The sequence below is a fragment of the Panthera tigris genome, chromosome X (genome assembly GCF_018350195.1).
Source record: "Panthera tigris isolate Pti1 chromosome X, P.tigris_Pti1_mat1.1, whole genome shotgun sequence".
NCBI classification, from domain to species: domain Eukaryota; kingdom Metazoa; phylum Chordata; class Mammalia; order Carnivora; family Felidae; genus Panthera; species Panthera tigris.
The window spans coordinates 55,351,824-55,374,276 of NC_056677.1; the positions used below are offsets into that span (position 1 = coordinate 55,351,824).

The window sequence follows — 22,453 nt, forward strand, 5'->3', positions numbered from 1 at the left end:
GTGTGTGTGTGAGGGAGAGAGAGAGCATGAATGGGAGAGAAGCAGAGAGAGAGGCAGAGAGAGAATCCAAAGCAGGTTCTGAGCTGTCAGCATGGAGTCTGGCAGTGCTTAGCCTCACGAACCATGAGATCATGACCTGAGCCAAAATCAAGAGTTGGATGCTTAACTGACTGAGCTACCCAGGTGTCCCATGAGCTGGCTCCTTGAAAAGGTAAATAAAATGGATAAAACCTTAGACAAAATGATCAAGAAAAAAAAAGAGAGAAAGGACCCAAATAAATAAAATCAAAAAAGGAAGAGAATAACTAACAACTGATACCACAGAAATGCAAAGGATTATAAAAGAATACTACAAAAAATTATATGCCAGTATATTGGACAACCTAGAAGAAATGGATAAATTCCTAGAAACATATAATCTTCCAAAATGGAATCAGGAAGAAATATAATTTCTGAACAGACCAATTAGTAATGACAAAATTGAATCAGTAATAAAACACTACCAAAAACTTAAAAGTCCAGGACTAGATGGATTCACAGATGAATTCTACCACACATTTAAAGAACAATTAATACTTATTTTCCTCAAATTATTCCAAAAAAAAGAGAAAGGGAAGGAAATCTCCAAATGCATTCTACAAGGGCAGCATTACTCAGATACCCAAACAAAAAACATCACAAATGGTTTTATCCTAAGGATGCAAGGATGGTTCAAAACCTGCATATCAGTCAATGTGATACACCACATCAACAAAGCAAAGGATAAACATCATAAGGTCATCTCAGTAATAAAGAGATGTTCATGATAAAAAAACTCTCAACAAAAATGAGTTTAGAGGAAAGATACGTCAACATCAGCATCATAAAGACCATATGTGAAAAACCCATAGTTAGCATCATATTCAATGGTGAAAAACTGAGAGCTTTTTCTCTAAAATCAGGAACAAGACAAGGATGTTCACTCTCACCACTTTTATTCAACACATTACTAGAAATCCCAGACTCAGTAATCAAACAAGAAAAAGAAATGAAGCATCCATATTGGTAAGGAAGAAGTTAAATTATTACTATTTGCAGATGACATGATACTATACATAGAAAACCCTAAATCACACACACACACACACACACACACACACACACACACACAAATTAGAAGTAATGAATAAATACAGTAAAGTTGCAGGATACAAAATTGATACCCAGAAATTGGTAGCATTTCTATGCACTAATAATGAGTAGCAGGAAGGGAAATGAAGAAAACAATTCCATTTGCAATTGCACCAAACAGGACAAAATAGCTAGGAATAAAACTTAACCCAGGAGGCGAAAGCCTTACACTATGAAAAGTATAAAGTACTAATGAAAGAAACTGAGATGACACAAACAAATGGAAAGATAGTCCATGCTTATGGATTAGAAGAATTGATATTGTTAATATGTTCATACTACCCAAAACAATCTACAGATTTAATGTAATTCCTATCAAAATACCAACAATAGCTTTCACAGAAGTACAACAAATAATCCTGATATTTGTGTGGAATTACAAAGCAATCTTGAAAGAGAAGAATAAAGATGAAGGTATCATAATCCTAGATTCAAGATACATAGAAAAGCTATAGTAATCAAAACAGTATGGTACAGGTACAAAAATAGATACATATATCAATAAACAGAATAGAGAGCCCAGAAATAAAATCAGGCTTATATTTTCAATCTATGACAAAGGAGGCAAGAAAGTAGAATCAGACCTACAAATACAGAGTATTGGTGGTTGCCAGAGGGAAGGGGGAGGGGGAGGTGTACAAAATAGGTGAAAGAGCATGGCAGATATAGGTTTCCTGTTATGGAATGAATAAGTCACGGGAATAAAAGGCACACCATAAGATATATAATCAATGACATTGCAATAGCATTGTACAGTGACAGTAGCTGCACTTGTTGTGAGTATAGCCTAGTGTATAGATTTGTTTAATCATTAAATTGTATACCTGAAACAAATCTAACACTGTGTGTCAACTATACTCAAGTAAAATATTTTTTTTTAAATAAAATAATATACGTTATTACATAGCTATTGTTCTGATAAGGTTTTCTGAATCCTTCTGGGGCAGTTTTGATTCATATTTTCCTAAGAATCTATCCATCTCTGATACTTTTTTTAACTTGTTTTATTTTTTATTTTTTTAAGTTTACATCCAAATTAGTTAGCATATAGTGAAACAATGATTTCAGGAGTAGATTCCTTAGTGCCCCTTACCCATTTAGCCCATTCCCCCCTCCCACAACCCCTCCTATAACCCTCAGGTTGTTCTCCATATTTATGAGTCTCTTCTGTTTTGTCCCCCTCCCCGTTTTTATATTGCCCTTCCCTTATGTTCATTTGTTTTGTCTCTTAAAGTCCTCATATGAGTGAAGTCATATGATTTTTCTCTTTCTCTGATTGACTAATTTCACTTAGCATAATACCCTCCAGTTCCATCCACGTAGTTGCAAATGGCAAGATTTCATTCTTTTTGATTGCCAAGTAATACTCCATTGTATATATATACCACATCTTCCTTATCCATTCACCCATCGATGGACATTTGGGCTCTTTCCATACTTTGGCTATTGTTGATAGTACTGCTATAAAGATGGGGGTGCATATGTCCCTTCGAAACAGCACACCTGTATCCCTTGGATAAATGCCTAGTAGTGCAATTGCTGGGTCGTAGGGTAGTTCTATTTTTAGTTTTTTGAAAAACCTCCATACTGTTTTCCAGCCATCTCTGATATTTTTAAACTTGTTTGCATGGAAAGTACATAATACCCTTATATAAATTAAAAAAAAAAACTTCTTCATTATTACTCTTGACCTTAATTTTAATCCCACTTTCATCACTAACAAAATTTCAGAGTAGTTTGGAACAAACCACTTGTTTAGTCTCTTGTTTTAGTCTTCTCATAAATGGGAAGAATAATACAACTTACTTCACAGACTTTTTATGAGGATCAGATGCAATAATGTATGTGAAATTGATTTCTAAAATAGTAGAGCCCAAGCAGAGGCTAGTTGCTTTTTTAATCTGCTAGACTATTTTAATAAACTCATTTCATTTATGTGGACTTTTCCTTTTAATGTTTACATGTTATCTTTGAGTGGGAAGATAGGGGATTGGATCTAGTACACAAGTGAAGGGGTTAGCCTTATATAGTAATGACATTTATCAGAGAATGTGGTTACAGATGTTTATAAGTGGGTAGATGTGGTGGTGAAAGTCTGTAGATGTTCTCTTTTTATTGCAAAGTTGTCATGTGAAATTCAGGACTAGAGAGAAAATGTTGAGGAGACAGAACGTATAATATAATCTTCTTCTAGGCAGTGGGGTGAGTGAATGGACTTACAAAATGTGTGTGATCACCCAGCAGCATTAACCAGTCTATAAAAGCTTTGTGGTTACTTTAAGTGAGACCTGTCAGCATAGTTGCATTCTTTACTCTACTCCAAGCACACTTAGCTGACTGTGGCAGGCACCAAGTAGATAGGGCTAAACTTTTGCCACATTAAGTATGATGAAGCAAAACAGGGGCAAGGGAGTTTAGAGTTTCCAAAGGAGTGAGTGTAGCGATCATCAACGGAGTTTAAACTGAATAAGTAGGGAAGAGAGAACATCAGTGGGATGTGAGACAGTGAAATATTTGTAGATTAATGAATTCTAAGTCCCAACAAAGCAAAGAGTAGCAAGTGTGAGGTGGTTTTGTTTTTCCCTGAGCTTGTTTCTTGCTCGTCTCATATACATTAAAGCGGCGGGTTTTTCTAAGAATTCACACATAAACAGAGGTAGGAAATAATTTGGAGAGCTGAACTGAAGAATTTACTATATTTTAAGTTCTCATACAAGTAGCTCAAATATTAGTGGATTATGTATGCATCCTTACAGACTGTAAGATCTAGGAAAATCAGTGACCTCTGCCCCACTTTGTCATGCCCACTCCCACCATTTTCCTTTCCCAACCTTCTTATAGAGGAAGCCTACTTTAAAATTATTCCAAGTGGTGTTTCTCATATGGCAGTGTATATAAAGAACGGAAGTGATGCTGCTCCATACTCCTCAGAGCGTTCTTTCCTTTCCTATACTTCCTCCTCCTTTCCTTCTTTGCAATCTTTCTTTTTGAAAAAGAGATGTTGGGGAAGGGTGGAAAAAGAAATATTTAGTCCAGCAGACACACTTCTCTTTGCTCTGTGTGTAATTTTAAGGAAAGTCTGGTTGCAAAGGTTTTGTTCATTTTTGAAAAATACACTTTTCATGGGGTGCCTGGCTGGAGCATGTGGCTCTTGATCTTAGGGTTGTGAGTTCAAGTCCCACGTTGGGCGTAGAAATTACTTGAAAATAAAATCTTAATAAAAGAGAGAAGTACACTTTTCAGATGAACTTACTCAGAAGAAACACTGACTAGACATTCTACATTTTTAGTTCTTTTTGTCCACTGAGCCTAGAAATTCTCCCACAGTAGCCCCGTGTCCTCTTTCTTCCTAGCAACAAAAGAGGAGGGCATTGCTGCTAAGAAGATAGTGAAGGACCAGAAAAAGAGAAAGAAGGAATAACCAAAGAAGGTAATGGAAGAAACACCTCTCCTTGGCTAATGAGATAATAACACTCATCACTTAATTTATCTGCTTTACATTCCACTTCTCAGTTTTCCCCAACTCCTTGACCTGACATTTGCTGACAGAGTAGTTTTATGTCACCTTACAATGGCCTAAGCCCAAAACTTCCCATCTCAATATCCCATCCATGGCCCTTGTTCTCTCCAATCCCTCACTGGCAGTGTGGTTCGATTTTCTTTCATTTGAAAACAAAAGCATTCTAACAGATACAGGACACTTTGTGTTTTATATACTTATGTATTTTGATTCTTTACAACAAACATTTCTATTGTAAGTGTTGACAGCTAATTTTTGACTCATAGTCCTTACAATTCTATAAGGTAGTTATTGCCATTATTTCAGATGTCATTTTACAGATGATGAGATTGAGGCACAGAGATGTTTAGTAACTTGTCAAAAGTCAAGTAAAAAGTACATGGTGGAGTTTAGCTTCATACCCAAGTGTTTTGGTTCCACAGTTTGTATTCTTATTCAATTCACTAAATTGCCTCTCTTTTTATAAATGTAAATATAAAAGATAAAGAAAAAATGAAAGCAAAATTGTTTCCTTGGCACTCCTACTGCCACCACTGCTTTTCAGATGTCTATTATCTTGTGTTTAGACTAGGCATCAACCCCTCTCTTGCCCTGCCTGCCTCACATCCTCTTAGCCATCCATTTTGCCAGGTTGAACCTGGAAGCACTTGTCTATGCTGTGCTGTATCTCATGATCTGTCATAGGCCTGGGGGAATCTCTTCTGTCATTTTGAATGTGCACAAGTTTGGAGATGCAAAAGAGTTAACACTCTACATAGTGACCCTTGACAATGGGATTTGGGAGTGCTAGAGACATGTTTGCCTCTTCTATCTCTCCAGCAGACAATTCTGAAGCCCATTCTACATGGCTCCCCAGTAGGATCTCCCCCCAGTTTTGCAGCTTGAAAACATACCTAAGTCATGAGACTTTCCTTCCATTTCTGCTTCACTCTTCCCAGCTCCCTACTAATGTTGGGGATCACTTTCCAACATCAACATATATATAAAAGTCCTTGTCTCAGACTCTGCTTTCTTTCTTTTTAAAAAAAAAAAATTTAATGTTTTATTTATTTTTGAGACAGAGAGAGACAGAGCATGAACGGGGGTGGGTCAGAAAGAGAGGGAGACACAGAATCTGAAACAGGCTCCAGGCTCTGAGCTGTCAGCACAGAGCCCAACGCGGAGCTCGAACCCACGGACCGTGAGATCATGACCTGAGCCGAAGTCGGACGCTAAACCGACTGAGCCACCCAAGTGCCCCTCAGACTCTGCTTTCTGAAGGAAATGCAGAGTAAGACAGACCACTCTTCCGATAAGAAATATTTAACCTTTTTTTCCCGCACTGCTACTTTCTCATACACTTTCTCATTTAAGCCTCCAAAATCTACTTTGAATATAGTGTTGATAGTATGTCTCCATTTTAATAGAGATATACTTATTCATATTTTACAATAATATTATTTATATATTACAATAATATATATGATGATTCTTTTTAAAAAATTACACAAAAAATGAAAAGACCATCTTTAGCACATGAGCTTTGGTCTTTGTCTTTGTGTTTTCTTCATTGCAAGATGATTGCTGCACCTCCAGACATCATATCTGCATTCAAGGAAAGAAAATTGGTGGGGGTTGGGGGAGTGGCAAGCCATGCAAGCTGAATCTGTCTTTTCTATCTAATAAAGCAAATGTTTTTCCAGAAGCCTCCCTAAATGACTTTTGTTTTTTTCTCAGCCCAAACTGGATATGGCCATCCCTGTCTACAAAGGAAGTTGGAAAATTGGAGAACAAGATTGCCATGCTTGACTTGAAATGATCATGCTTCAATACTTGGGTCTGGACACATTGCCAAACCGAACATAAGTGGAGTGTATCAAGAAGGAATAAGGGGGGGGGGCTCCTTGGTGGCTCAGTAGGTTGGGTATCTGACTTCAGCTCAGGTCATGATCTCACGGTTCATGGGTTTGAGCCCTGTGCCGCGCTCTGTGCTGACTGCTCAGGGCCTGGAGCCTGCTTTGGATTCTGTGTCTCCCACTCTCTCTTCCCCTCCCCTACTCGTGCTCTCCCTCTGTCTCTTTATCTCTGAAAAATAAATAAACGTTAATTTTTTTTAAAAAAAGAAGGAATAAGGGAAAAATGGATATTGTTGAGGCAATTGAATCTTGCCTTCATTAATCTTTATATTTAACACAAGTAGTGGCTACTTTTTTTCATTTAATATATCATGAACATCTTTATATATCAATACACAAAGATCTATCTTTTCTTTTCTAAACAATACCTGCTGAAATGTTTAGGCATGAAGTATACTAATGTCTTTACTCTGAAATGTATAAAGAATGAAGTAAATGATGCATGAAGAGGTTTGTTGGATGAACAGATGGATAGAGATGTAATAAGGCAGAAATAGCAAAATATGAATTGTAGAAATCTAGGTGGTGTGTGTATGGGTGGTCACTGTACTATTCTTTCAACTTTTTAAAATATATTTGAACATTTTCATAGCAAAATTTTGGGGAAAGTATTAACCTAATTGAATAGTACAAATGTACAAGTATTACAAAATAAATCGTAGGGGCACCTGGGTGGCTCAGTTGGTTAATCTCCGACTTCAGCTCAGGTCAAGATCTCATGGTTTGTGAGTTTGAGCCCTGAATTCCTCTCTACTGTCAGTACAGAGCCTGCTTCAGATCCTCTGTCTCCCTCTCTCTCTGTCCCTCCCCCGCTCTTGCTCTCTTCAAAAAATAAGCATTTTAAAAAAAGAAAAGAAAAAAATAAAAATAAATTGTAAAATTATTTCTTTTGTTATAAAATTACAATTAGGACACATGCTAAGTGTGTGAATGTAGTTTTATTATTAAAACAATCAAATGTCAAAGGATCCATGGTTTGAAAGAGAATAATTCATGTTGGTATACACAATTATAAATGTTGCTGGATTATGATTATAACTGAAAAAAATATATATCATGGCGATTCTTATTCTGTGAGTTATTTATGCCCTTTACATCGTTTTACCTTACTTAAGAGGCACTCTGGAATTTTGTGGAGTGCTTAACCAAAAATACACAGCACTCTACTTCATCTCATATGAATTTCCTACCTTGTTTGTTAAACAGGGAATAGGTATGTGTAGCCTGAAAGGGCACCCAGGTAACCTTAATACTGACTGAATCTGTAACTGCTTTATAATCTGACCTCCTCCTAGCCCAGGAGCAAGGCAATCCTGAGTCAGAAGTGCTGAGAAAGCACAGGAATGAGGTACAGGTTAGAGGAGTTAGATAACTTAGTTTGGAGTTAGATAACTTAGTTTGGAGTTAGGTGTGGAAATAAAAGTTAAAAAAAAAGCTTCAGGAAAGTGGGAAAGGAACAGACAATGGGGTAAGGAAGAGCTGGGCCAGGGCAGCAACCAGGAAAGAGGTGGAGGCAAACAGAGAGATTAGAGAGGGGTTTATTAGTAATTCTTCACAACAGGAGAGAGGAAAAACTATGTTTACACTGGGAAGGGTGGAGTGTTTATGAAGAGAAGTACTATACTTTGGGAGAGGCAAGTGACAAGAAAAGAAAATACTAAAAGTAGAAAACATGCCTGGAGTTTATAGGGCTGAAAGGTTGCTTGTGTGTTAGAAAGGGTTAAGGTGGGGTTTATGGCTGAGAGTATTCAGGGGAAACAATGGCCTCAGAGAGAATGAGCAGGCTACCCCTGGCCCCAGAGGAGGAAGAGTCTAATTGCACTGTCTAGTACTTCCAGAACAGTGTCAAATGATGGTGGTGATAATAAGCATTTTTCTACTGTTCTTGGCTTAAATGGGAATGCCAGGTATATCAAGATATTGACTTTTGGTTTGAGACAGATATCTTTTCTTTTCTTTTCTTCTCTTCTCTTTTCTTTTCTTTTTTCTTTTCTTTTCTTTTTTCTTGTTGAGAGAAAGAGAGAGTGAGAGACAGAGTGAGAGAGCACAATCACTGGAGAGAATGGGGAGGTGAGGGGCAGAGGGGAAAAAGGAGAGAATCCTAAGCAGGCTTCACACCCAGTGCAGAGGAGCCCCACTTGGGGCTTGATCTCAGGACCATGAGATCATGACCTGAGTTGAAAACAAGAGTTGGATGCTTAACCAACTGAGCCACCCTGGTGTCCTGAGACAAATGTCAGTATAATGTTAGGTATCCTACTACTTTATTATGTAGTTATTAGGTAGTTATTATTATTAATGCATTTACTTTCAGGAATGAAGTTGAATTTTCAGCATTAAGATGATGGATTTCTCTTTATCATCATTGCATTTCCTGCTTCTTTTTTTTTTAAACGTTTATTCATTTTTGAGAGATGGAGAGAGACAGAGTATGAGTGGGGTAGGGGCAGAGAGAGAGGGAGACACAGAATCTGAAGCAGACCCCAGACTCTGAGCTGTCAGCACAGCTTTGTGGGCTTGAACCCACAAACTGGGAGATCATGACCTGAGCTGAAGTCGGGATGCTCAACCGACAGAGCCACCCAGGTGCCCCTGCATTTCCTGCTTCTCCATGAACTTTATATTTCTGAGAAAAAACTTTAATTGATCATGTAATATTATTATTGTATTATTTGCCAGATTTGATTTGCTAATAGTTTAAGATGTTTACTTATATTACCTATATTAACAAGTGAGACTGGTACAAAATTTTTGTTTTTATTGCTATCTTTATCAGCTTTGATACCAAGTTTACACTGAATCACTAGAATAAATTGGTAAATTTTCCTTTTCCCTCTCTCTGGAAAAATTTATATAATGTAGAAATGGTCTGCTCCTTGAAGGCTTGAATGAATAGCCTGTGAAATCATCTAGCACATTGGGGCTGGGATGGAAGGATAGATCTTTGGCAAGTTTTTTTTTTGAGGTAATATATGTATATGGCAAAAATTTCAAATTGCACGAAAGGTCATGTAACAAATAGCCCTCTCTTAAAACAAGAAGTAGTTCTCCCACCTCTTATTGCCAGTTCTTCAGTTTTTCTCCTGAGGCAACCACTGTTACCAAGTTCTTGTGTAGCCATTAGGACATAGTCTGTGAATATTCAAGCATATGAATATACATTCCCTTCCCCTTATATTTTTACCCAGATGATAGCATACCATACAAACTGTTCTGTACCTTGCTTTTTATATATTTGATTGTTTTAAGTTTATCTTATTTATTTTGAGAGAGAGAGAAAGAGCAGGGGAGGGGCAGAGAGAGAGAGAGAGAGAGAGAGAGAGAGCATCCCAAGCAGGCTTTGAGCTAACAGCGTGTAGCCCAACGAGGGGTTCAATTTCATGAATCAAGAGTCGAATTCTCAATTGATTAAGCCACCCAGGCGCCCTGATGTTTTTTATTTCCCAAATTTTGTCCTAGTGAAATTCCTTACTTCCTTTCTGAATTAATTTTGACCATTTTTCTAAGAAACTGTTTCCCCAATATTTTCTAGTTGTTTTCTTAGAGTTGTGCATTATATTGTCCTGTAATTTAGAACAACTAAAAAAGTTCCCCATACCTATTGGCCTAAATGCTGATCTCACTTCCACCACTTACAAAGTTTCTAAGCAACTTTGGGCATGTCATGTGAGTCCTGCAGCACTGTAAATTTTCATAATCTAACAGAGGGTAATGACTCTAAGTGTATTAAAGAATACTGAATTTTGCAATTTTGCAAGATATATTTGCAACTAAAAACACAAAATATTTTCCATTTAAGAGATTGTCCCTATTCCACCCCCTTTCTCTACAACTTTTCCCTCTGACTTTTTTCTTCACAGCATATTACCTCCTACTCAACCTGTACCCTATTAGTTAAATGAGGAAAACTGACATTTTATTCTGAAATAATGCCTGGGTAACCTGAACACGGACTACCTCAATAATTATTTTATAGTCTGTCCTCTTCTTAACCCAGTGCCAAGGCCATCTTGAAACCACTAGCAAAGAGGCAAAGGGATGAGGTTAGATGGCAGAAGTTGGAGCGTGGGGTTAGGGAGAGATAACTAATTTTGGAGGTTTTGCAGGAAATTGAAGAGATTATCAATGGCCACAAGAAATTGGCCGGAAATCTGGACTGGGGTCGAAGTGGGAGGGGTACAATGGGTGACGAAGTTAGGGCTGGGAAATTGTACGTATTCTCTTGTAATAAAAATGTTTCATATCCACTAGCGTCAGTTTTAATATCATTACCATCAGTACCTGAGCAAATATTGAAAATATGCTTGATCTGAAGAATTATGACAGTAAACAAAACAAAACCATACAACTAGCACTGTACACACACCACCACCACCATCACCACCACCATTCATTTGGGAATTTCGTCCCACCACATTCCACATTCTTTCCCCTTAAATTTAAGACTTGATGCCTTTCTGGATTGCTTACCCAAAAATATAAAGCACTTCATTTCACACCCATCCCTACCCTGTTTGTTAAAAGCGGAAACTTGGTATTCCCATCCCCCCAAAACACTTAGGTCTATAGCGTGCATGAAAAATGTATTACCTGATCTCGTTATAACCTGGGGCCGTGGTAAAGTGGAGTGAGAATCACCGAGAAACACCCGGAATTAAGTAGGGAAAAAGAGGTTGGCACATGTAGGGTTTTTTTCTTTCTTTTTCTTTTTTTTTTTAAAGTTATTCTTACAATAATCACCCTCTTTAAGACCTTAAACTTTTTTAGTATTTGCTCCAAATCGCTTAGCAATTTTTGAAGTTGTACTGGTATTAGCATTTTGGCCAATGTATATAGAGAAGCTGGCTTCGCCCCTCCTCCAAGGGGGTAAGGGAGAAAAGCCATCTTGTATAGTTTATAATAAAGTTGAGAAGTGGTAACTGGCTGGTAGCGGGGCGGGGCAGGACGGGGGATCGCAAGGAATCATTCAGGCAGGGACCAGGGCAGAGGGAGCAGTTGGTCTGGAGGGCTTGACTGCTTTATTCGGCAGCACGGAATCTTGAGATTTCTCTGCGGCCCCGGGGAGGCGCAGGCTTTTTCCGTGAAATGCTGGCTCCGGAAACCGGCAACAAGAGCAAGAAACGGGTGCGTGCACACACACACACACACACACACACACACACACACACACACACACAGAGGCAGCAGTGAAGCGATCTGAAGATAGGCGTTGAGTATTAGAGGGAGTGGCCTCAAAGAAGCGAGGCGAGGCGCGGCAACTCAGACCTCTCGCCAACAGCTGGAGGACAGGGAGAGCAAAGGGCAGGCGCCGCCTGCAGTTGCCAGACGCTTTACGGTGACGCGACAGCAGTGCGTTGACGCGCTGATGAGCCGCGGCCTCCACGTCTTAAGTTCCGCAAAGGCCTGTGGGAGCGACCCGGGAGAAGGAGGGCCAAGATGGCGAAAGCGGCAGAGTCTTCGGGAGAGCCGGGGACAACGTCGCCCAGGCCCCTGGTGAGCTTGGGTTCTGCGACGAAAGGGACTGAGGGTGAGGCAGAGCGCCCTTATGGAAGTCGGGTGACGGGCTCTTGGCCTGAGAAGGCCGGAACTCCTTTCTCCCGGTAGGCCTGCCCTGTATCCTATACCAGAACCAGCCCCAACACTGCACCTGCTCTTTGGGCTCACCGCTTTCCCCCTGCTCTCCTCGTTCCTTCAACGCCTTCTTGGGAAACTCCGATTCACTTTGCTTTCCCATACCCTGAGGGAAAGTCCTCATCCTGTACATTGTGTTAAATGCCGAGCTTTAGGTGATTTCTTAAGTATCTTAAGAATTTAGATGTTTCTGCTGTCCTTCATGTTGTCAAGAACCTGTTCTTGTTGGAGTAGTAGCATTCTTGGATTAATGATATTACTTCCCATAGAACGTTATAACTTGATTATTGATTTGTTCAGTGACCCCAGTAGTTTTGGTTTCATCCCTGCCCTCACTGTTGCAGCTCCTTGTAATTCTCTTCATGCTGTTGTATTGCTCCTGTTGTTACAGGGGATATGATTTCTATTTCAAGTACAAGCCCAAAGCCTGGACAGGTATTTAAGAACAGAGGTTTTGGAGTTAAACTTACCTGGACTGGAATCACCCCACTCTGCCTCCTATGAGAGTTTGGGCAAATCATTTCATGGAGAGTGTTTTCTTCATCTGTAAAATGGATATATAAATACGTGCCTCAGAGAGCTTTTAGGAAGATGAAATGATATGATTTATGTGAAGTGCAGAACACAGTCAGCGTCATGAACTAAGGATTGTAATTCAGCATTCTGCCCCAAGATCCCTCTTCCAAACAGTGTTTAGTTCTATAGCAGTTGTTTAATAAATGGTACATCCCTTTCCTCTGTTTTAAATTGTCAACATAGCAGAGGACTGAACTGGGAGTCAGGTGAAATTGCTTCTAGTCCTGCTTACTTACTTACTTACTACTTACTTGTTACTTACTGATAAGTTACTTACTACTGCTTACTAGCACTATTTGTTCATCTCTTCATTCATTCAACAAATATTTCTTGAACATCTGCTGTGTCCCAGGCACTCCTTTAGGCACTGGGGATACAGCAATGAAAGAGAGTTGGGTAGGTTCAAGTTCTCATGGAACAATTGTGACCTTGAGGAAATCACTCTCAACACCAGTTTCCTCATTTGGAAAATGAGGATAGTAACTCATCACAGAACTAATGAGAGTACTAATGAGCTAATATACACACAGTGCCTGATATGACATAGTTTACAGGTGTTTAGCTGTTTTTGTAGTTGCTGTTCCACCTCTCTTATGAAGTTCTCCACAATTAAATTTAGTGGTTCTGGTCATTCATTGCTCAATGTCTGATCCACTTCTATTCAGTAATGCTTATTTAAGTCCCACAATGTGCAGTGCACTATGCTATCTGCTTTAGGAAATACAGATGGCCTGCCCTTTTTGGTACTTACAGCCTAGTAAGACAAATGTACAATGCTAAGATAAGATAGTAAATCAGAGAGAGTTACATATAAAATATTAACAAAATTTAAAGGAAGATGCTATCATGTCTAGTTGGGATGACAAAGCAAGCTACATAGTAGAAGTTATATTCGAGAGGGCCTCAAAGGATGGGTAGGATTTGAAATTTCAGGTGACCATAAGAGCTATCAGTGATTGAGAACCTGCTATATGCCAGGATTGTATTAGACATCCTCCACACACTTTCTAAACTTCACAGCAACCATTTCAGTTAATTGGTTTTTTAAACTGTGTTTTACTTGCAGATGAGGAGATGAGACTCAGAGAAGTTTGACGATTTCCCTAGGGTCTTAGAACCAGTTAGTGGCCAGGCCTGAAATTTGAAGCTGGGTCTGCGTCTAAAGCCCAGATTATTTCCATTAATACTGCACAACCTCTCATGGGCAAATGTACAGAAGTTGGGAATTGTTAATGTGTTTATAGGATAACAGATCATTTTGGCTAAAGCACAGGGAAATATTAGGAGGTAAGCCTTAAAAAATAAGGCTACTGATTTAGGGAGGCAGTATGGAACAGTGGTTAGGAATTTGTGTGCTGGGGTCAAATTGCCTAGATTTGATTTTAAGCTCTGTCATTTAACCTCCCCATGCCTCAGTTTCCCCATCTGTAGAATGAAGATACAGCAATAATACGCTCATAGGGCTGTTAGGTGGATTCAATGAGTTAACGCATGTAAAACACTTGGTAGTGTGCCTGGCACGTAATAATCATGCAATAAGTGTTATTTATTCTTATTGACTACTGAGCTTGGAGGTGTAATAGGCAATGAGGTGCCAGTGGAAAGTTTTAAGAAGGGAAGGGCTTAAAATCATGACTTTGACAAAATAATAGAAGAAGGGTTACCAGGAAGAATGTCTGGAATCTAGACCAGTGAAACCAGTAGTTCGAAGAACAGGTGATTGCTACCTGGACTATAGCAGTAGTGGGGGTCATGAAGTTTAGAAAGGCAGTATCCTTAAGGGTTTGTAGTGCTAGGGAGAATGTGTCTTACATCAGTGTTTTTCAAACTTTAATGTGCATAGCAACCATCTGGGGAATCTTTTTAGATTGCAGATTCTGATTTGGTAGGTCTGAGATGAGACCTGAGATTCTGCATTTCTAACATGCTTCCAGGTGCTGATGCTGCTGTGAGTCCCAGTACCACATTTTGAAAAACAAAGCTGTAGACAAATGGTGGGATAGTGATACCCTGAGCAGATATATGTAAGAGGAGGATGAAGACCCTAAAAGTTGATTAATTCACTTTCGGACAGGTTCAGTTTGAGATATTGGCAAGCCATGCAGTAGATACCCAGCAGGCAGTTTGTCTAAACCCTGAATTTCAGGGCTCAGAAGAGGTCAGGATTAGAGATGTTTGTTTGTTTATTTATTTATTATTAAAATTTTCTTTAATGTTTATTTATTTTTGAGAGAGAGAGAGAGAGTGAGCGAGCCGGAGAGGGGCAGAGAGAGAGAGGGAGACACAGAATCTGAAGCGTAGCAGGCTCCAGGCTCTGAGCTGTCAGCACAGAGCCCAACGTGGGGCTCGAACTCAGGAACAATGAGATCATCACCTGAACCGAAGTCAGACTTAACAGACTGGCTTAACAGACTGAGCCACCCAGGCACCCCTAGAGATGTTTATTTAGGAGTCATTTGCATAGAGTTGGAAAGACAGTATTTGGTAATGCCTATCTATTGCTTGTCTGTTTGGGGAACAGGAAAAAGAGCTATAAAATGGCTTTAGCATGAGGTCTGGAAGCATGTTGGTCCTAGGTAAAGGGGCTGGTTGGAGACCATGCCACTAGTCACCCTCCCTACTTCTTGAAGCCAAGCCTGTTTGACTGAGCTGGTTTCTGCTTGATGCTCCTCTACTCGTTGACTCTTTGCTCCAGGGTTTTGGTCAATAGTATAATTCGTCTGGTCCCAGCTGCTTTCTTAAGGCTGCAGTCCCTGGTTTTACTGTTTGTTTTTGGCCTTGCCTCTACCCGCTCCCCTTGTTGGCCCAAGCCAGGCAGTGAAGTGCATGTGGGTTTCTGTGCACACATGTGCATATATGTGCATGAACCCACCTGCACAAGAAGAAGGGACATGGGATCCAAACTCACCTATCCCCACTGAGAGACTAGTCAGAGAGCAAGGTCCACTAGCTGAGGGCCTGGAAGTCCTGTCTGTCTTATGTGAGGCTGGAAGGCCACAGATCCTTGGCTCAGCTCACTGAACAATGTCACTCATTCTCCTGAGAAGAGATATTGAGGAAATGTTGGGATGGGGAATAGGGTGGGAATCACATGGCCTTTAATGACTATAGTGACTTCCAAAATCAATTACCTGGAGTTAGGCAACAGGTTAAGGACACAGTCTTCTACAAGGCTGCCCTTATTTCAGACACCAGCCACAGGTTTGGCTGTTCCCAGGACCACTCTTAATTCTGACCTACTGGCTACAGAGGGGTTCCTGTGTTCCCCCTCAAACTCCATACTTAACTAGAATGATTCACAAAATTCAGGACAGCACTATACTTAAAATTACAGTTTCATTATAGCAAAAGGATGCAATCCAAACCAGTGAAAGGGAGAAATGTGTAGGGTGAAGTCTGGGAGGGTCCCTAACACAAAGATTCCTTGTCTTCTCCCTGTGGAATCAGGACCCTGTTAACCCCCCGAGATATCAGTGTGTGACAATATGCAGAATATTGCCAATCAGGGAAGTGCACTCATGTATCCAGAGTCTTTATTGGTGTTTCTTTATGTAGGCATGATTGACTGGGTCATTGACTCCTCCCCTCCTCAGAAGCCAGGTTTATATCACAGGACTCAAAGCTTCAGCCCTCTAATATTGTGTTTGGTTTTTCTGGAATGGTTAACCTCCATGCTGAGCCATCTCATTAGCAAAAACTGTCTAGGGGCCTACCATGACTTATCTGTTAGCTAAACTGTTATGGCACACCATGAATAACAAAAATACCACTCTCATTTGGGAAATTCCCAGGGTTTAGAGGAATGGGAGACAAAACCCAGCCAAATTCTTTATTATCCAATAGTGACAGAACTACAATAGACTCCCTGGGAATCTTGAAGTAGAGCTAACATTCATCTAGCCCCTGCTGTGAGCCTACTACTGAGTGCTATACACATAGTAATACATTTCTTCCTCACAACAACCCTGAGTGATGATACTGTTATCTCAATTTTACTGAGGTGCGCAGAGTAAGGAACCTGCTCAGTGTCACATAGGTACTAAATGATAGAGCTGGGATTTGAACCCAGGCTGTCTGGCTTCAGCAGTCTGAACTCTGCACTCTTAACCCATACTCTCCAAATCTGTATGTTGAGCATTGACCAACTATGTGTTAGGTGCAATGCTGGTGTTACCTAATTCTTACAGCACTTTGTCTTCAAGTGAGAGCAGAGCCCAATTTGGGTTCGAAGCTCATTCCTTCCGTACTGCCTTGCTTTACCCTAGCACTTGCAGGCAGTGAGAAAACTCAAAACAGTTGTCCTGGACCTTGAAATGTCAGTGTCATAGTAGTGAGAGAATACAGCTTTGAAAGGGGTGGTTTACATGTTAAGTGTTGAAGAGTATTCAGAGGGTAAAAGGATCCCTGTACTTCTTGATGATGAGCCGAGTCAGTAAAATTATGGGGAGGCCAGTACCAAATTACAAAGGATTAAGGGAGTGGGCGAGTGCAGAGCCATTTAATCAGGAAAGAGGAGAGGAAGAATAGTTTGAGGGAATGGCAAAAACAAAGAAGTGATGTACTTAAAAATGCTATTACAGGAGCTTTCAATATATAAACAAAATAAAAAGTGGTATAATGAACCCCATGTACTTACAAATTCTGCTATTCTTATTTCATATTCCCCACCACATTTTTTCCTGGAGTATGATTTTTTTCAATTTAACCTTTTTTAAACTTATTTTTTAAGTTCAAGTATAATTTTTTTTATTTTTTTTTTAACATTTATTTATTTTTGAGACAGAGAGAGACAAAGCATGAACAGGGGAGGGGCAGAGAGAGAGGGAGACACAGAATCCGAAACAGGCTCCAGGCTCTGAGGTGTCAGCACAGAGCCTGACACGGGGCTCGAACTCACAGACCGTGAGATCATGACCTGAGCCGAAGTCGGACGCTTAACCGACCGAGCCACCCAGGCGCCCCAAGTTCAAGTATAATTAACATACAGTGTTCTAATAGTTTCAGGTATACAGTATAATGATTCAACCATTGTATATACATCTCAGTGCTCATCACGATAAGTGTACTCTTAATCCCTTTTGTCTTTTTCACCCATACCCTCAACCAACCTCCTCTCTGGCTACCACAGATTTGTTCTCTATATTTAAGAGTCTGGGTTTTTTTTGTCTCTTTTTTTCTTTGTTCATTTGTTTTTGTTTCCTAAATTCCACATATGAGTGAAATCATATGGTACTTGTCTTTCTTTGACTTATTTTACTTAGTAGCATTACTTACCCTCTAGATCAACCCATGTTGTTGCAAATGGCAAGGTCTCATTCTTTTTTATAGCTGAATAATATTCCATTGTACATATGTACCACATCTTCTTTATCCATTCATCAGTTGATGGACATTTGGGTTGCTTCCATGTCTTGGCTCTTATAAACAGTGCTGCAATAAACACAGGGGTACAAATATCTTTTCAAATTAGTGTTTTGTTTTCATTGGGTAAATACCCAGTAGTGGAATTACTGGATCATATGGCAATTACTGGATCACTATTTTTATTTTTTTGAGGAACCTGTGTATTGTTGTCCACAGTGTCTGCACCAGCTTGCATTCCCACCAACAGTGCATGAGGGTTCCTTTTTTGTTGGAGTATGATTTTTAACCTTGTTATTTTTAACTAATTTTATACATATAGAAAAGGTGGCACAGAGAGTTTCCTATATGCCTTCTCTAGTGTTAACATTGTATATAACCATAGTAAAATGATGACAACCAGTAAATTAACATTGGAATAATGCTATTAACTAAGTTACAGATCTTATTTGAATTTTATCAGTTTTCTACTAATGTCCTTTTTTGTTCCAGGATCTTATCCAGAATCTCGCATTTCATTGAGTTACTATTTTTCCCTGGTTCCCTTAGATCTTTAATGGTCTTTTGTTGTCTTTCATGATCTTTTCTGAGTGTTGTAAAGCAAATTATAGACATATAACTTTACCTGTAAATACTTAAGTATGTTTCTCTAACAGGTAAGGACGTTTTCTTTGTTATCACAGTAACAAAACTAATAATTCCTCAATATCATCTAATCTGTGCTCGTCATCTCGCAGTTTTCCAAAAAAAATGTGTTTTTACAGTTTGTCCGAATCAGGACCCAAAGGTCAGCAAATTGCATTCGGTTCATAAGTCTTTTAAGTCTCTCTTAATATGTAAATGTTCTCCTGTTTTTAATGTAATTTATTTGTTTAAATTTAGTCATTTGTCTTGTGGAATTCTCCACTTTCTGTATTTGGCTGATTATATCCTCATAGTGTTTTTAGTATGTTCCTCTATCCACATATTTTCTGTAAACTCTAAGATTATATTCAGGTTCATTTTGGCTGGAGATGGGGCAAGAATAAAAAAGAACTTAGGTGGCCCCTAAAATTAGGAATGTTTGTTTTTTAACTATTCATTAAGTTTCAAAATATACCAAAGTACAATAGTAAAATATACCTTCATGTACCCAGCCTTCAATACTTATCAATTTATGGCCTATCTATCCACTTCCTATCTATACTATTTGGAAGCAAATCTCAGGCATCATCACATTAGTAAATATTTAATACATGTCTCTAAATAAAAGGATTCTGCTTTTAAAGAACATAACTATAATATCATTGGTACATCTAAAAAATTAGTAAACTTCTAATATCAAATATCCTGTCAGTATTCAAATTTCCAATTATCTCCTAAATGTCGTATTTTTAGAATTTAAAATCTGGCCTAGGGGCGCCTGGGTGGCTGAGTCGGTTGAGTGTCCAGCTTCGGCTCAGGTCATGATCTCATGGTCCGTGAGTTCGAGCCCTACGTCGGGCTCTCTGCTGACAGCTCAGAGCCTAGAGTCTGCTTCGGATTCTGTCTCCCTCTCTCTCTTTCTGCTCTTCCCCCACTCACAATGTCTGTCTCTCTCTCTCTCTCCCCCCAAAAATAAATAAACATTAAAAATTTTAATCTGGCCCAATACCTATTTTATTAATAAGGTTTTATTGGAATATAGCCACACTTAATTGTTTATGTATCATCTCGGACTGCTTTCATGCTGTAACAGCAGAGTTGGGTAGTTGTAACAGAATCTACATGACTCTCAAAGTCTAAAATATTTACTTTTGGGGCCCTTTATAGAAGAAGTTTGGGGACCCCTACTTTAAGCAATCATCTTTTAGAATAATTAAAAATAAAAAAATATTTTTTATATTTATCTTCATTTTAACCACTTCTGCAGATCTTCATTTCCTGTGTAAATCCAAGTTTCCTTCTGATATATTCCTGAAGATCTTTCTTTTTTTTTCAGGAGTAGAATTCAGTGATTCATTGCTTACATAATACCCAGTGCTCATCACAACAAGTGCCCTCCTTTTTAAAAAGAAAAAAAAAATAATGTTTATTTACTTTTGAGAGAGACAGGGAGACCACACAAGCAAGGGAGGGGCGGGCAAAGAGAGAGGGAGACATAGAATCCAAAGCAGGCTCCAGGCTCTGAGCTATCAGCACAGAGCCTGATGCAGGGCTTGAACTCACGAGCTGTGAGATCATGACCTGAGTTGAAGTTGGGCGCCCAACCAACTGAGCCACCCAGGCACCCCAACAAGTACCCTCCTTAATACCCATCACCCACCCAGCCCATCTCCCACCCACCTCCCTCCATTAACCCTCAGTTTGTTCTCTACTTTTAAGAGTCTCTCATGGTTTGCCTCTCTCTCTCTTTATTCCCTTTGCTCATTTGTGTTGTTTCTTAAGTTCCACATATGAGTGAAATCATATGGTATTTGTCTTTCTCTGACTGACTTATTTTGCTTAGCATAATACACTGTAGCTCCATCCACATCATTGCAAGTGGCAAGATTTCATTCATTTTGATGGCTGAATAGTATTCCATTGTACATATATACCATATTCCTGAAGATCTTTTTTTAACATTTCTTCTGCAACTTTTGCTTATCTGAAAAATATTTTGCCTTCATTTTTGATAGCTGTTTTTGCTGGGTTTTCTGGGTTGACAGTTTTTTCAGCATTTTAAGGGTGTCTCCATTTTTTTTCTGGCTTGTGTAGTTTTGGGTGAGATGTCTGTTACTTATCTTTTTCCTCTGAATGCAATGTCTTTTTGTCTCTGGCTGGCTTCAGGATTTTTTGTTTTGTATTGTTTTTAGTAGTTTGAATGTGTTTAGGTTTGTAGATTTTGGGTTTTGTTTTGTCTTTAAGTATTTATCTTGAGTGGGGTTCTCTGGGCTTGGATCTATCAGTTGATGTCTTTTATTATTTTTGGAAAATGTTCACCCATTATCTTTTCAAATATTTCTTCAGGCACATTTTCTCTCTCTTGTTCTAGGATTCCAATTATATACATATTAGACCGTTACTATTGACCCACAGCTCTTGGATGCTTATTCTGTTTTGGGTTTTGTTTGCTTTTTCCAGTCTTATTGAGATATAATTGACATAGTAACACTGTATAAGTTTAAGGTGTACAACAATGATTCATATGTTTTTTTTAAATCTTCTGTTTTTGTTTTAGTCTGGATAATTTTCACTGACCTATTACTGATTTTCTTTGGCTGTGTCGAGTCTATGGATAAAGTTGTCAAAGGCATTCTTCATCTATTACTATGTTCATTTATTTCTGGCATTACCATTTGAATCTAACAGTTTCCATCTGTTTGCAGAAATTCACCATCATTTATTTGTGCATATACCTGTTCTACTAGAGCATTTAACATATTAATCATAGTCCTCTTAATTTTTTTCTGATAATTATAACATCTAGGTCATCTCAGAGTCTGTCTTGTCATAGTGGGTTGTTTTTTCATTGTGGGGGGTGTAATATTTTTTATTGAATGCTGGCCATCATGTATAGAACAGTAGAGACGGCCTGGAAGTAGTGCATCTTTTCTTCCAAGTTTTTACTGTGGGGATGAAGTCAGTCTAGTCAGGAGTTGAGCGGTGTTTGGATTTTATCCTTGCAATGGGAACATTCAGTCTGTCACCAGCTTCAAATTCCTCTTCCACTACATTGTGCTTAGGGTGGGTGCTAGATCGTCCTGGTGTTTTTCTTAATGTCCCTGTTCTATGCTCAGATCTGTGCATTTTCCCTTTCCCTTGCATAAAATAGTGGGTCTTTCTCTAACCTCTAGCCCCTCCCCTAGCAGTAGACTGCTGTTGGTTTTGACTCCACACTTGCTAGCCTGGGAGAAGGGATTATTTGCTGTCTTGGTCCAGCCTCAGCCTTAGGTAGTTCATGTGTCCCTGTTTCTCCCCCAGCTGAAGGACACTGTAGTGGTCTGGCTTCAGGATGTTTTCCTATCCCTCTCCCAGAAGTAGAGACATTTGTCTTTCCCTTTCACCATACACAGTGGGCCTTCACCTGTGCCCTGGAGACAGCAGGGTTCTCTTAGTAGCTCTAAGGCTCCTGTTCTGTAGAGGAGAAGGGCCTGAGCAGGGGCTCTTTGCTTTTCTCAGAATTGGCAGCTGCTCCCTTCCCCAGCACCAAGACCCAGTGGAAGTCTGTGGTGTAGAGCCCACAAGTGGGTGTGAACTCCCCTCGTGTCTGATGCATCCAGGGGCCGTACTCACATACTAGTCCATGCTTGGCCTCTGGCAATTCCTTTTAAGTTTTAGCTTAATTCTTAAGCATCTG

The 22,453-nt window shown here is 39.3% G+C and overlaps 1 protein-coding gene across 2 annotated transcripts in view; it reads left to right on the forward strand.

Moving 5' to 3' along the window:
- The first annotated feature begins 11,885 nt into the window (after positions 1 to 11,885).
- The window catches only part of YIPF6 (Yip1 domain family member 6), a 40,658-nt gene continuing 30,090 nt past the window's right edge, over positions 11,886 to 22,453 (forward strand). Inside the window, exon 1 of one of the 2 annotated variants that reach the window (XM_015535298.2) lies at positions 11,886 to 12,112. Coding sequence is in view for 1 of the 2 variants with exons in the window: in XM_007077159.3 (XP_007077221.2) it covers positions 12,022 to 12,078 (57 nt within the window). In the remaining variant the exon portion in view is untranslated. The remainder of the gene's footprint in view (positions 12,113 to 22,453) is intronic. The other variant, XM_007077159.3, reaches the window with a different exon arrangement.